The following is a 13643-nucleotide window of genomic DNA, read 5'->3' on the forward strand; positions in this document are numbered from 1 at the left end:
CTACCATCCTGGGTGGGCAAGGAGTATAGCTCAGTGGTAGAGTATGTGCTTAGCATGCACAAGGTCCTGGGTTCAATCCCCAGTACCTACACAGGGAAAAAAAAAATTCACTAAGCTGGTCATGTATATAGTCTAAAGCATTTGGACTCTAAAAGCAAATAGAATTTTTCAGATTCAAAAGTCTAGTGCAGCAATTATGTGCTTTTACTCACACGCCTTTCATGTAAGTAAATACAGAAGAAAAGATCTGCTTTATTTTAAATGTAATTAAATTATAGCTATTATGATTCTTATGGAATGTCCATTTTTATCTCTTTGCAGCCATACACCAAATGAAAAAATAAACTCACTGACTGAGGAGTGGGTGTGAGAGGACTTAGAAATCAAGTTCCTAGCCCTTACTCCTTTATTCTACATCTTTATATCCACTTCTTTTCTTTTTTTAAAATCAATTATTTAATGGAGATACTAGGGCTTGAACCCAGAACCTTGTGCATGCTAAGCACATGTTCTACCACTGAGCTATGCCCACCCCAAGGTTAGAGGAGGCAGGTAGCCAGATATGAGCAGAGAAAGGGGGACACAGGCCAAATGGCAGAAATTGGGCAAAAGAAGGAGGGACACGGGCCAAATGCAGGAAACCATACATCAAGTGAACAACAGGGGTCCTTGGGTAGACAGAGAAAAGCAGAAACCTCTGGACTGATAAGAAATCACACATTTTGGGGTGTCAAAGGTCCCGGAGGCCCACAAAGAAAAGTGGGAAAATGCAGGAATCTCCAGTGTCCAAATGTAACCTTTTGCGCACTATGCTTTCATTGTAATAATACTAGCCTTGCAGATTAGAAATATCCATCGTACACAGTCGCATGACACTTCCGATCCAGGCTAAATAAGGACAAAAATCCCTCCTCCCCTTGGGAGGGTGGAGCTGGGGTGAAAATCAGGGAATATGACCCCCAAGCCCTTCCCTCCCCAATGAATATTCCATCATTCATTTCTGCACCCTATGTAACGAACTTGTCAAAGAAACTCAGCGCAGCTGCTCACCTGAGCCTGCCCGCTCTCCACTTCAGAGCGTACTATCTATTCCTTAATAAATTCTCACTTTTTTAATCTCTGTGTCTTGTCTCTGAATTCCTTCTTCGATGAGACAAGAACCTAATCACCGGCAACACCACCCACTACCTTTTAAGGTCTAGAGATCTAAGTTTTAAGACAGAAAATCCAGCCTTGAGGGAGGAAGACCATGCCTTGCAGAATTTTTGAGTTGAGTCAAATCAAAGCTGGATGGTTTTCTTAGTCCTGAGTTCTATTTTCCTGGGAAAACTCAAAAAAGGAAGCACATATTCTTGATGCATCGACAACTCGGGCTCTAAAAACCAAATGCAGCCCCCAGTCCTACCTGGACGAGTTGGGTGCAGTACTGGAGGTGCCTGACGATGGTGAGGTCCAGGCTCTCGTTCCCCGAGGTCAGCGGGAGAGGGCTTCCTGCCACGCTGGTCCCCACTCCCGTGTCCTCAGTCAGCGCCTCACTGAGATGCCCGCGGGCTTCTGGGTGTACTGATCTGTAACTGTCGAAGCAGGAAGGCGAGCGGAACGTTAGCTGTTTCTTTCTGTGTGGAAACCACAGGTCAACTCAACATGGCTCACATAAGGCCCCCAACAGCACCCACTAAAAAGTCTTGTGCTTGCCTGCTTTGAAAAATTGAGATCCCTTTAAAAAACTACTTCCTAATATCGCCCGGTCACCAATTTGCCTAATATTAATACGACCCTGCAGACAGATTGCTTCCAGAGTTCTCTGCTTCTCAAGCACACAATGAACCATCTGCAAAGTCAGTCGTCTCACCAAGAAGTCTTTTGAAACGTGCCCTCATTTTGTTGCACTTTCCTGCTCTGTTGAAGGGGTGATTTGCCAAATTTTCTGGGATTAAACTGTCCTCTGTATTTGTGGTTTCCCAAGAGTAATACCATTAAGAAATAATCAGTCAAGGCTTTTTCCTGGCCTTGGATCAATGACTACTTGAAGAAAAGGAGAAAGGAAAGCTGCGAGGAAGAGACAGAATGTCCTGCTTGCCACAAAAGCTAAAAGGGGCGTTTGAATCTTTAGCGGGGTTGCTTAGTTCTGCCTCACGTGCTTTGTTTAAACCCCACTGTTGAACTATCTAAAGCTGTATTTTTTTTTTCGAGAAATCGATTTTATTATTTTTTCCATTTTAAATTATTTGTAGGGGAGGAATAATTAGGTTTATTTATTTATTTTAATGGAGGTACTGGGGATTGAACCCAGGACCTCATGCATGCTAAGCACTCACTCTATCACTGAGCTGTGCCCACCGCCTAAAGTTGTACCTTGACAGGCACGTACATTTAAAAATAAATCGGTTGCATTTATTGTTTAATTTTATTCTTAAAATGAATCTGTGCAGGAGGGAGATGGGGAGGGAATGGTCTTATTTCAGATACGAAAGAAACGACCAGCAGAGATGTTAACCAGAGCCCTGGTTCACACAGCTAGGTCGCGACAGGGCTATTTGGCTTCTAGTTTTACGTTCCCTGGTCTCCATAATTTAAAAAGATCACGCATCCGAGTTCAGACGCATTGAATGCTCTACTCTGATTCACATTTGCCTCCCAGGGGAAAACATTCAGCTTGTTTCTTGGTAGTCAACACATATGTAAAACAACACACACACACAATTTCCACAATTTTCCCTAATACCTCTGATGACATACAGTAACATTAGATCAAATGTTCTGTAAAATATACAAAGTCTATGGTGTTTTCATTCTTAGAATGCTTCTTGTAGCAAGAAGAAAGAAAGTTTAGCCTGACTTTGACATATCATGTCATAGCTTAAGCTAACAAATATACAGGAAGCTGTTTGGTTTTAGAAGCATTTCACAAATTCAGTCAAGTTAGAGAAACCTCAGTGTAGAATGTAGAAGGATAAGTTAAACATTACACTTGTTCAATCAATTTCCTTTGCTACGCGCCCAGTTTGCTTGAAGGCTAAATTCTACTTCTCACGTTTTTCTTTTCCTGGTTTCATCTTGGCAGAAGAAACCCTCCAGGAACAACAAAACTCCAAAATGTTACCACCACCCACAGAGAGGTTTGGGAAGGTTGAACTGCCATAGCTTGTTGTCGCTCGAAAATCTGTGTATATGTTAAAATAAAGATGGGTGGAAATCTACCCTTTCCTTTGGGAAAGTGTGTTGTTGTTTTTTTTTTGTTTGTTTTTTTTTGCAGCAATTGATGGAGCTGAGTATTGTCCCACGGTGTTTACAGAATGGACCCGAGGCTCTAGCTCTAAACATGTGATTTGGTACAAGAAGGCCCAACGGAGAAGAGGGCAGTATTTCACCTTTCTCCTCCTCTCCCACTGCCCTGCTCCATCCCCACCCTAGAGAAGGCCACACCTCCACTTGGTGGCCTGCAGATCCTGTGGCACTTAGAACCATTAATCATCCTTTCCTACATTCTAAGGGAAACGTGCCTGGGGGCTTAAACCTGGCTTCCATATGGGCCCTGCTGAGCTTAAGCTATTACAAAGACCCAATGGCTAAAGGGAACGGAGAGATAAGGGGTGGGAAAAGCAAAGCATGACAAAATGAAATTAGAAATAAGATTTGAATCAAGGAGATCCAGGTCCAAACTAATCACTCAGTAAGAGTTCCCCAGAAACACAATATGCCGAGTTAATCTGGAATGAATTACCTTGGGGACAAGTTGGAGACACTGAACTCTACAAGGTGTATGTGTACACACATGTACAAATGTACATACACACACACATACACACCCAAAAAAATATCTCCCCTTCATTTACAAGGAAGGAAGGCAATTTATTTTCCCTTAAACACCACAAAAGAGGGGAACAATATTTCAAAGTTGTACTCGACAACAGAAAGGAACTGGAAGCCAGCTCAGGTCGGGGGTTTTGTCTTCCTGGAGATGTGTATCAGGTCCTGTCTGGCAGCAGCAGAGAACTGTTGTACCAGCTATGAGAGCAGAAATAGAGACGGACGCTCACTTCCGACTTACCTATTTTTCTCAGTCTCAGTGTCTGAAAATACCGAGTCAGGACCTCCTCCAACATTACAAACCTCATCACAATCCTCCTCCTCCTCGTCAAAATCAGAGGTGTTCAGGAAATCAAAGCTTTCTAAAGCACTTTCAACTGTAAGACTTAAACTGGAAGACCTGCTTCGGCTGACTGCTGGCTTGCACTGCAAAGGTAGAAGGGACCAAGGAGAGTATCAACATATTCGGAAGGAGAAACCCAACACAAGACACCCAACGGCAGATGCGACACTTTCTTTTTGTTCAAGCTTTTATTTTTTGTTGTTGTTGGCATTAAAAAAATTCACTGAAAATCTTCATAATAAAAAGAAGTACAACCATGGATAAAATGACACAATATCTAAGATTTGTTCCAAAATAATCCAGAGGGAAGTAAGCAGGTAGAAGGTTAGACAAAACAAGGTTGGCCTTGGGTTGAGCATCGTGGAAGCTGGGCACATTGGGATCCATTATCTGATTCTTTCGACTTCTGTTGGCAATTTTTATAATAAAAAAGGTAAAAAAAAAATTACGATCAGAAATCCTTGGGAAACAGAATGGCTATTTTCTCTGCCTAGTGCTCAACCCTAAATAAAATTCAACTGGCAGACAAATCTTAATAGTCACTGAGTCAATGCCAAATACAAACCAATTTCTAATTCCATGTGGCAGCATCTTCAGTGTCCTGAGACAGAGGTGAGCTATCTAAGGCACCTGTTCTAAAGGACTGACAAAACAAATCCCAGAAACAGAAACTTCTTGAATCTGCCTAATCCACCCTCCCTACGGAAGTAGACCTAAACATTAACTTTACATTCACAGCACAGAATTCTTCTTTGAGCATTGAGAGAAAGTAAATGGCATGCGCAGGACACAAAGCGGTCATGCTTCCTCTATAGCTCTGTCTTTGAAGGAACAAGTTCCATCACTTCCCTGATCAGGCCCTGTAATTATGGGACCAAACTCACTCTATGGTCTGGAGAATTCTATATTGCTGGACATTAAACAGAAACATTACAAACAGAATAATGCCAGTTGCTAGGGACACAGAGATGGAGAGATGTACTTCCAAAATAGTCAAGAGGATGCTGTGGGGGGTTGAATGGGACAAATTCTGCAGGTAAGAAGAACTAAATGTCCTCCATCCAGTTGGATGGCACTCCCTGCTGACTTCTTAACATAAGGTCGGACAGGCCTTGCGGGGATCTGAGTCTCTGACACTTAAGATGGCACAAAAGCACACGGGCAACCGTCTTTCAGTCTTTTAAACCAGAGTTGTTTCATTCACCCTCAGTGATCTCCGTCCAGGAGGCAGCATCATTTAGTTTCTGATCCTCAAGATGTTTAGCATCCTAGGAATGTGAAGGAGGAAAAAAAGAGAAAGCTTTGTCCAGCTGATGCTTTAATTCTGGCTGGATACAAAGCCACTTGCCCCAGACCTAAACCCTAATACCCTTTTCAATCTCAGACAGAGAGGAGGAGCTGGTCCTGACTCAACCCACTTCTAGAGTCTTTGAGTCTTCTTTCCTAAGCTAATTAGCTGCAGAACCTGATCTTGCACAGTATGGATGTGTTTAGAAACTGATCATAACAAAGAAAGGGGCAGCTAAGGATTTCAGTAGCGGAATAGTTTTGGAACAAGAGCAGATTGAAATAATACTCTGGAAAGCAATCTGTAACCGCCAGGTTTTTATAAGACTAAGAGATGACTTGCTTAGTGCTTCTCGGTGGACCAAGCTACTGATCAGCACCCTATCCGTCTGGAAATGGGGGCTGCTGTCAGCACTGGCTTTCTTTGAGGCATGTGCTTTAGGGGGATCAATTGTGTCTTTGCCCTTTACATTTAACACCTTTCTGCCCACTAAGCAAAGCTGATCAACTGTGCAGACAAGAGCTTGTAGAAGGGATAAAAGATGTTTTCGCTGCAGTACTAGACTAGCAGCCTCTATGCATGAGCCCTGAGCTGACGCTTTTGAATTATGTGTTATAGGAAGCAGATTCAGCGTGCCCTTCCCTGCCGCTCAGAGGCTGTGCCTACAGCTGACTCAACCTGTCATGGGCATCAGAGGACGGGGAGAGTCAGAGCATGAACTATCATCCGCCCTGGGCATACGTCCCTTCCCGAGCTAGGTCAGCGTGCCCGAGACAGTCAGAAAAGCCTTGGGAGTGTAGTTCCAGAGGCCGCAGGGAAGGTCACGTTTTAAAACAGTCACACCAAGGGGTGCAACAGCCTTCTGTGAGTTGACTCTCAGCTGGCCTCTGGCACCACATTTTCAAGCCTATATTATAGAACAGGTCCCCGAAGAATTGCTCTTTCAAGAGTAAAGGATCCAAGTCCTCTTCTCCTTGGCACGATAAATCAGATTCCTTGGCAAAGCAAGGAATACGAGAAGTGGCTGTGGGAATCGGGACAAAAATCCAGTTCTGTCTTCTTGTGTGGTGTTTTTAAAAATTTAATCTGTATGCCAAGTGGAGACACATACATTCTGGGGCAGTGATAATGATCTCATATCAAGACCTCCCACCTGAGAGGAATCACCCCTCTCACTCTCATCTTCCCATGTCTGTCCTGAGCTGTCTGATCAGGAACAGGACAGAGGGAGATATCTCTGGCAGTCGGGGATCTCTGACTTCTAGATGATTCACGGGTGATTAATCCAGGGTTCCGACTCACTGATTTGGGCCAATTGCAGAGAAGGGAATCTCCCAGGAGCTGGTGCCCTGCGGTAGGGGAGAGACAGACACCCCTGGCTCTCACATCCCGGCTGCCTAACTCTGACTTCAACCAGGGCAGGGCTTTCCTGCTTCCTTGCTACTCCGAGAGGGACCCTCTCCAGTCTCCACTCAATGAGATTATGATGATCAAAATGCCACCATTTCACATTTAGGATCTGAATGATTAATTGGGACTGAGGGAGTTTAGGCATTCTTTAGAGCAATTAATTTAACATCTAATCATTTTAGTTAAGTGGATCAGTGGTCAGGAAAGTAAAAATTAATATGCGCTACTGTTAAAAATTAATGCCATTTACACGATGATTATTGATCCTGGGATAGGACAGGGTTTTAAAAACAAAGAAAGAGAGGTAGGCTCTTTTAAATAGAATGATGGCTTCAGCTCCCTGCCTCGAAACCTAATCCAATGTCCCTGAAAAGGTACTTACTTTTAGAATATCATCCAAGTGCAGGACTTCTTGGTTCAGATCCTGAAACTCTTTATACTGCTCTTTATGTGGTTCTAATGCAAGGAAAAGCCCATTGAAGGCATCCTCTAAGCTTCCATCTAGGAAGGATCTACAGCCTTCGGACTCGCCACTGACAGAGCCCTCAGAGAGCAGCCTCTCCGCAGCCACTGGCACCTCTGCCGAGGTGAGCCTCTTAACCAGCTGTTTCGTGATGTTTCCTTCAAAAGTGTCCAATTCCACGGGCTTGAGCTCAGAGGCCTCATCGGACTCTTGCAGAAGGGCCTCCGCGACATCCTTCTCTAGAAACAGGCGCTCAGCCCTGGGGCCCGCGGAGGCTCGGCAGGCCTGCGGTTGTCCTGGTCCCTCTGTGTCTTCCTCCACCTGTGGCTTGGGCTCTGGACCATCTCCTGAGGAGTTTCTGGAAGAGGCTGAGGTGGAGTCATCCATGCCCCCGTTCTGGGAGGAAAGGCTGCCACAGTTCAGCTCAGCAGGGGTGATAGTAATTTCTGGATTTGCTGAGCCAACAGTGGGGACAGAGCTGGTGGGGTTGGGGGTCAGGGTGCAGTCCCCGTTGGGCAGGTCGCTGAAGCTGAGGGACAGTGGCATCTTCTCCTCAGTGGCCTTCCCATTTTCAAAGATGTCATCAGGTAGATTCGACTGCAGAGAAAAGGCAAATCATTATTATTTTAAATGCAAATGATGTGTTTGGCATGGTTCATTTCCAGATGAAATGCAAGGCAATTAAAATTAAAAACCAGACCTTTCATAATATTAACATTGTATTTATTGATTTGGGGGTGTGTGTGTGCGCGGGCATGTGTGGCAAAAGAAAACAAGCCTTTAAAAACTCCACTTCCGTTGTTGAATTGAGGTGAGAGTTCATCGTACTATTCTTAGGTTTGACATTTTTCCAAAGAAAAGGCTGGGGGTAGGGGAACAGGGCTTGTTTGCTAAATCCCAGGATCTCATAATCTTTGGCAGCCATAGTTATGAACAACACTACTGTTCTGGGTTTTTTGTTTTTTGTTTTTGGCATCGATCTTAAAAGACTTTCCAACATTCATGCTATTTTACTCAAAAGACATGATGCTTTGTTCTGCTTCAGTTCTCAGAAATTATTTTTTGAAAATCTCTACCCAGAAATTCCAAGCCCCAGGAAACATTTTAGTAATTTAGTAACCATGCCACAAATAATTCAAGACCAAAAATACATTGGCAGAGCTTCTATAAAAAGAGGAGAATAAGGCTGAAAAACAGAACCACTATCTTCCAGGGTTGCAAACCCCAGAGCTCCCAGGGTGTCTAGAAACCCCAAATGCTCTGTTGGGCAGCCCCAGGCTGGGTTGGGTACGCTCTGTGATCCATGAAGCAGAACTCAGAAGACAGAGGTCAGAAATATCCAGGTAACCAAGATACTTCATTACGCAGGTGTTAAAACAGTTTCTAAGTCATCTTTCCTGACACTGCAGTCTGTGCACCCGTGTGGAAATGCTGAATGTTGTTCCGAGGGGAAAGTTTTCTAGTTATTTGAGATCAACTCCTTCAAAATGAATACTTTCTCTGGGATTCCAGGTTTGATTTTTTTTCAGTCGACGGTAAGCACCAAGCTAATGCATATTTTAATGAAATATAAAGCAACGAGTGGTCACGATAGTGCCCAGGAAACAAAGATGTTACAGCAAGTGACATGGGCAGCAGACCAAAGGAGGCTTCCAGTCCTCTTCCAGCAGCGTCCCTGGTCCCGTCACTGCTGGATCTGGGGGCCACCAGCTCTCATCACACGCAGTTAGTTCAACCCCAACTCTCCATTCTCGTTGGGTAGAAGGTGGTTTACTTTAAACACGGGGTGAGTAAAAGGATGTGTCGATGTGTCACTGGGGCATTCAAGTAACCTCTGCAGGCTCAGTCTCTGCCACTAAAACTGACTGTTTTCCTTGATTAGTGATTACTGACCTGTAATCTCAGAAAGGTGTGGGGAGCGGGTGGGTTCCTGTGCGCCTCTTACTACCTCCAGCTTCTTTTTTAAAAAAAAATTTATAGTTGATTTACAATGTTGTGTTAATTTCTGGTGTACAGCATAGTGATGCAGTTATACATATATGTAGATTCCTTTTCATATTCTTTTTCATTATAGGCCATCACAAGGTATTGAATATAGTTCCCTGTGCTATACAGTAGGACCTTGTTGTTTATCTTTTTTTTCCCCACCAGCTCCTTTACTTCAGTTTCCTTCCTTCTTGATTTGCACCCCCAAACACGCCTTATGCCTCTAGGAGAGATGAAAGGAAACTTCTGGGGAGCGATGGGGGAAGGTTGGGGTCCTACTCCTTGCACGTCCTCCGTGGGGTCCCTTGGGGATCTCACAGAACCCTTGGGTCCTCCTAGCGGTCCAGCCCAGCCTCGTCTTCAGAACAAATTCCAGAGTTCCTTTTACTAAGGCAGTACAAAATTAACAAACACTACAATAAACTTAGGCAAAGAAGCTCTCTCGCTACAAACAGCTCTAGGAAAATTGGTTTAAATCCTTCTGACCTCCTCGAATGCCAGTTTTTGAAGATTCCAACCGTGCAGAAAGATTCATATTTGTAACACACTAGCTTAACTTGTGAACTAAAATCTTCTCTGACCTTGAGTGTAATTGTATCTTAAAAAAAATGATAATCTGGTTACCATGGATATCTTTGCCACAGCGGAGAAAAGTCACAGCACAAAAGCGGAGGTGGTGAGAAGGAAAGGACCGACGGCCTGTCTCACAAAGGTGCGTGCATGACCACACTTCCCACCCCGGGGACGGGAGACCCGTGACTGTGATCCCGTGATCAAGATGGAGAAGATAAAACATAAGACACGCCAAAGCACACATGCCACGAGCCCCCGAAGGCAAGCACGTCAAACCGGGCAGGACACCCACACTCACATAAAACTCTAGCACGGCCTTGGGTCTCAGCCTGAGGGAGGGCAGGTCACTGAAAGAGCGACTGCGGTGCAGCTTGGCAAAGAAAGAGTCTTGCAAGGCACTCAAGACAGACAGCCTTGGCTTGTCTGGTGAGGGATGCAACCATCTCTTCAGAAGTCAAAGCAAGATGGCGGAGTTAGTGGAGAGCAGAGGGTTACTATGGTTTTGTTAGCTGTAAGCAAGCCTTTCTGATTAAAACAGGGAGGCCATTACTTATACCTGCTTCTTTAAAAGGCTGATCTTAGAGAAGGTGCAGAAAAGTCTATGTGTGTTTATCAAAGCAACAGGTTAGTGGGGGAGAGGAGACGAAAGACAGAGGAGGTTCACCACCTGTGCGCGGGTGCCGAAAGGCACCTTGGAACATGCTTTCCTTAGTCACCACTGGTTAGGTGAACTTTAAGCTAACATTATAGTCAGCCCCCCGAATCCAAAGGTTCTGCATCTGTGGAGTCAACCAACCACGGACTGAAAATATTCGGAAAAAAAATTTCGTAGAGTTCCAAAAAGCAAAACTTGAACTTGCCAATCTGTTGGCAACTATTTGCATCTTATTTACGGCTATTTACAAAGCATTTACATTGTTTTGAGGTGTTATTAGCAATCTAGAGATGATTTAAAGTAGCCAGGAGGACATGCAGAAGTTATGTGCAAATACTCTGCCATTTTATATGAGGGACTCGAGCATCGGTGGATTTTGGTATTGGAGGGGGGTTCCTGGAACCAATCGCCTGCTGATACCAAGGAAAACTGGAATTACTGAGACTCCCTAACACCGTATACTGAGCATTTCAAATGCTGGATGAAAGCTCTGTCTCCGACTTATCATCCCTCCTCCAGAAATCGCACTGAACTTACGAAGAAGGCGTGATCTTTGAAGGTGGGCGTCTCCGGGGTGCCCTGGCTGTACATGGACATTCTTCTCTGGAGGGCTGCCGCCTTGTTCCCAGCGCCCGAAGACGGGGTCATGTCCTCCACGTCAAATGGACTGCAAAACAACAGGGCCCCGTGAACGTGAGCTTGTTAAAATCACCTATAATCACCGGACGGTAGGCCAAGAAAGCGCCTCCTTGTACTAACATAAATACAAACCATTGGGAACTGGGTTGGTTGAATCCAAATTGGTCTGTCAGCAACAAAACAAGATTAAAAAAAAGGCAGAGCAGAAAACTGAGTCTGGATTCACCCAAGGGACCATAGATTCTTATCCCAGATTTAAGCACAATTTATGTGGTCACCTGGACACTAGATAAATCTGCTTCCTCTTTCATATGAGAGACATGAACGTATGAATGCTTGTCCCAACATGAGATGTTGAATAGGCCTGTAAAAAACCCTGGAGCTTTGTACAGATTTTTTGTTTTTGCAGGGGGAGATAATTAGGTTTATTTGTTCATTTATTGTAATTTTTTAAAAATGGAGATACTAGGGATTAAACCTGGGACCTCATGCATGCTAAGCATGCAATCTACCACTGAGCTATACCCTCCTTCCTGCAAGTACAGACACTTTCAGGGTACAAGAGAGTAACAGAGTATTGTTCGGTTCTGAAAGAAACACTCCTGTTCATTTCAGTTGATGCAGAGCCGCTCACGTGATTGAGAGGGTAACAGTCGGCTCACAGAGATGCTGTTTATCTTCACGCTGTGGATTCATCCAGCAAGAGGACTGATCCTGCAATTTGAGATGTCAACAGCTACAAATGACAAGGAGAGAAGGGCTGGGCAGAAGGTGTGGACACTGTTTCAATGACAAGGCAGCCTGTCTTCGCTGCTCCCATGCCTGACTCTCTGTTATAAAGGGGGCCCTGAACGTTAATACGCCACCTGTCCTAGTTAGCGTGATATGTAATAAACCAGGGGCATAATGTTTAATAACTTATCAGGACCTTTCTCATGGGGTGACTTCAGAAAACCACTCTTTAAGTTCACTGCTTTGATGAAAGGTATCTCTTTGGAAGTATCTATTTCAGTAAAAAGAGTGTGGAGGGACCAAGGATACCCCAAATTTTCCAGAGCCGTGTGAGGTATTTGAGACAGAGAGGGCTAAGCAATTAAAACACCAGAGCAAGAATCCAGATCTTTCTGAGGGTAAAATATCTCTTATTGGACAGTTATTTTCTTTCAAATTAGTTGACTGGAGAGATATATTTCTTGATACATATTTAAAGGTTGAGAAGGAAGAGAGGATACAGAATAAAATATTTAAACACAGGAAGTGGAAGAGGAGGGTGGTGATAAGGTAGAGGGGCCTCCAACTGGAACCTGCATGGACATCCCCTGGTGAGGGATGAGTGAAGAGATTCTTGTGCCCTGGGAGATTCTGATGCAGTGAGTCTGGGGTGGGGCCTAGGGGTCTGCTTTTGTACCAAGCTCCCTGGTGAGTCTGATGATCCATGCACCCCTCCTTGGAACATCACGAGCCTGTAGCGTGTATTTCTAACAAGATGAAGTTGAAAAGGGTAACTTACTACCAGGTGATTTCCAGGTTCAGTTTGATGGTGCCAAGGTCATTGATGTCCACAGCCACCACCTGAGGTCGGGCTGCAAACAGCTCTTTGGTCTCGCAGGTCACACTGCCAACCAGGAGGTGAGTCGCCAGCCCTTTGAGCTCCGTGACCTAGTGAGAGAGGGAGAGGAAGAAAGGCCTTACAGGACAGCAGAGGACAAAGGCAAGACATTCTTATCTTGTTTTTCTCGGCCAGCTCAGGCGTTTCAAGATCATCTCTGAAATCAGAGGGGGATACTCCCAAAGCCCATCTGATGTTGGCACTGCCTGCTCTGACACGCGGGCAGGTCTCTGCAGTGTACTTGGCGTGCAGAGAGACATCTGTGGGATGGAGGGGCAGAAGTCATGGGATGACGCACGGCCATGACAGTACCGTACCTTGATGGAAATTAATCCAACTATCAGGGGCAGGAACACCACTTCTTCTCCATCCCAGCTCTGTTTGCCATTTACTTCGATTCTGCCTTTCAGTTTCCACCTCTGTCGGCCATACTTCATGAAAATCTGCAGAGAAGACACCAAATGCCCTCAGGTTCCACTGCCCTCCCCTGCCTTCTCTACCCAACCCAGGATGGAAAAGGCTAGGAGATAAAGCAACTGCCTCTCCTCCTCCACTTCTCCAGCATCGATTGTCATTGTCGCTCCTTCCAAATTCCCTGGGGGGTGGAGCAGATGACCAGCGGGGAGAGACTTTCAAAAGGGAGTAAGTTCTGCTTCTCTAAGGCAGAGGGTGTGAAGGGTTTCTTTAGAAAAAGGTCGTCAGATCATGCCCTTTGGCTCACTCATGTCAACCACTCTTTCTCTTGGTTGTTCTGTCTTAAAAGAACAGACACTGCATTAATGCTCCAAACTCCTCAGTTCCTTTAGAGAGACAAGAAACCATCAGCTAAAATCTGCTTAGTGACCAGAAGCAAGAAATGAAACATCC

General features: G+C 44.8%; 1 protein-coding gene across 7 annotated transcripts in view; it reads right to left on the reverse strand.

Moving 5' to 3' along the window:
- The window catches only part of RIPOR2 (RHO family interacting cell polarization regulator 2), a 177198-nt gene that overhangs the window by 10758 nt on the left and 152797 nt on the right, over positions 1 to 13643 (reverse strand). For 4 of the 7 annotated variants that reach the window (XM_031435107.2, XM_031435108.2, XM_031435109.2 and 1 more), the window contains 6 exons: positions 13094 to 13219; positions 12678 to 12826; positions 11066 to 11195; positions 7234 to 7911; positions 4052 to 4236; positions 1406 to 1616 (listed from right to left, as the gene is read on the reverse strand). In XM_031435107.2, coding sequence (XP_031290967.1) covers positions 1406 to 1616; positions 4052 to 4236; positions 7234 to 7911; positions 11066 to 11195; positions 12678 to 12826; positions 13094 to 13219 — 1479 coding nt within the window. Of the gene's footprint in view, positions 1 to 1405; positions 1617 to 4051; positions 4237 to 4322; positions 5422 to 7233; positions 7912 to 11065; positions 11196 to 12677; positions 12827 to 13093; positions 13220 to 13643 lie in introns of those variants that run through there. The other 3 variants (XM_010980131.3, XM_010980134.3, XM_010980135.3) reach the window with 3 other exon arrangements.

Source organism: Camelus dromedarius, chromosome 19 (genome assembly GCF_036321535.1).
Source record: "Camelus dromedarius isolate mCamDro1 chromosome 19, mCamDro1.pat, whole genome shotgun sequence".
Classification (NCBI taxonomy): domain Eukaryota; kingdom Metazoa; phylum Chordata; class Mammalia; order Artiodactyla; family Camelidae; genus Camelus; species Camelus dromedarius.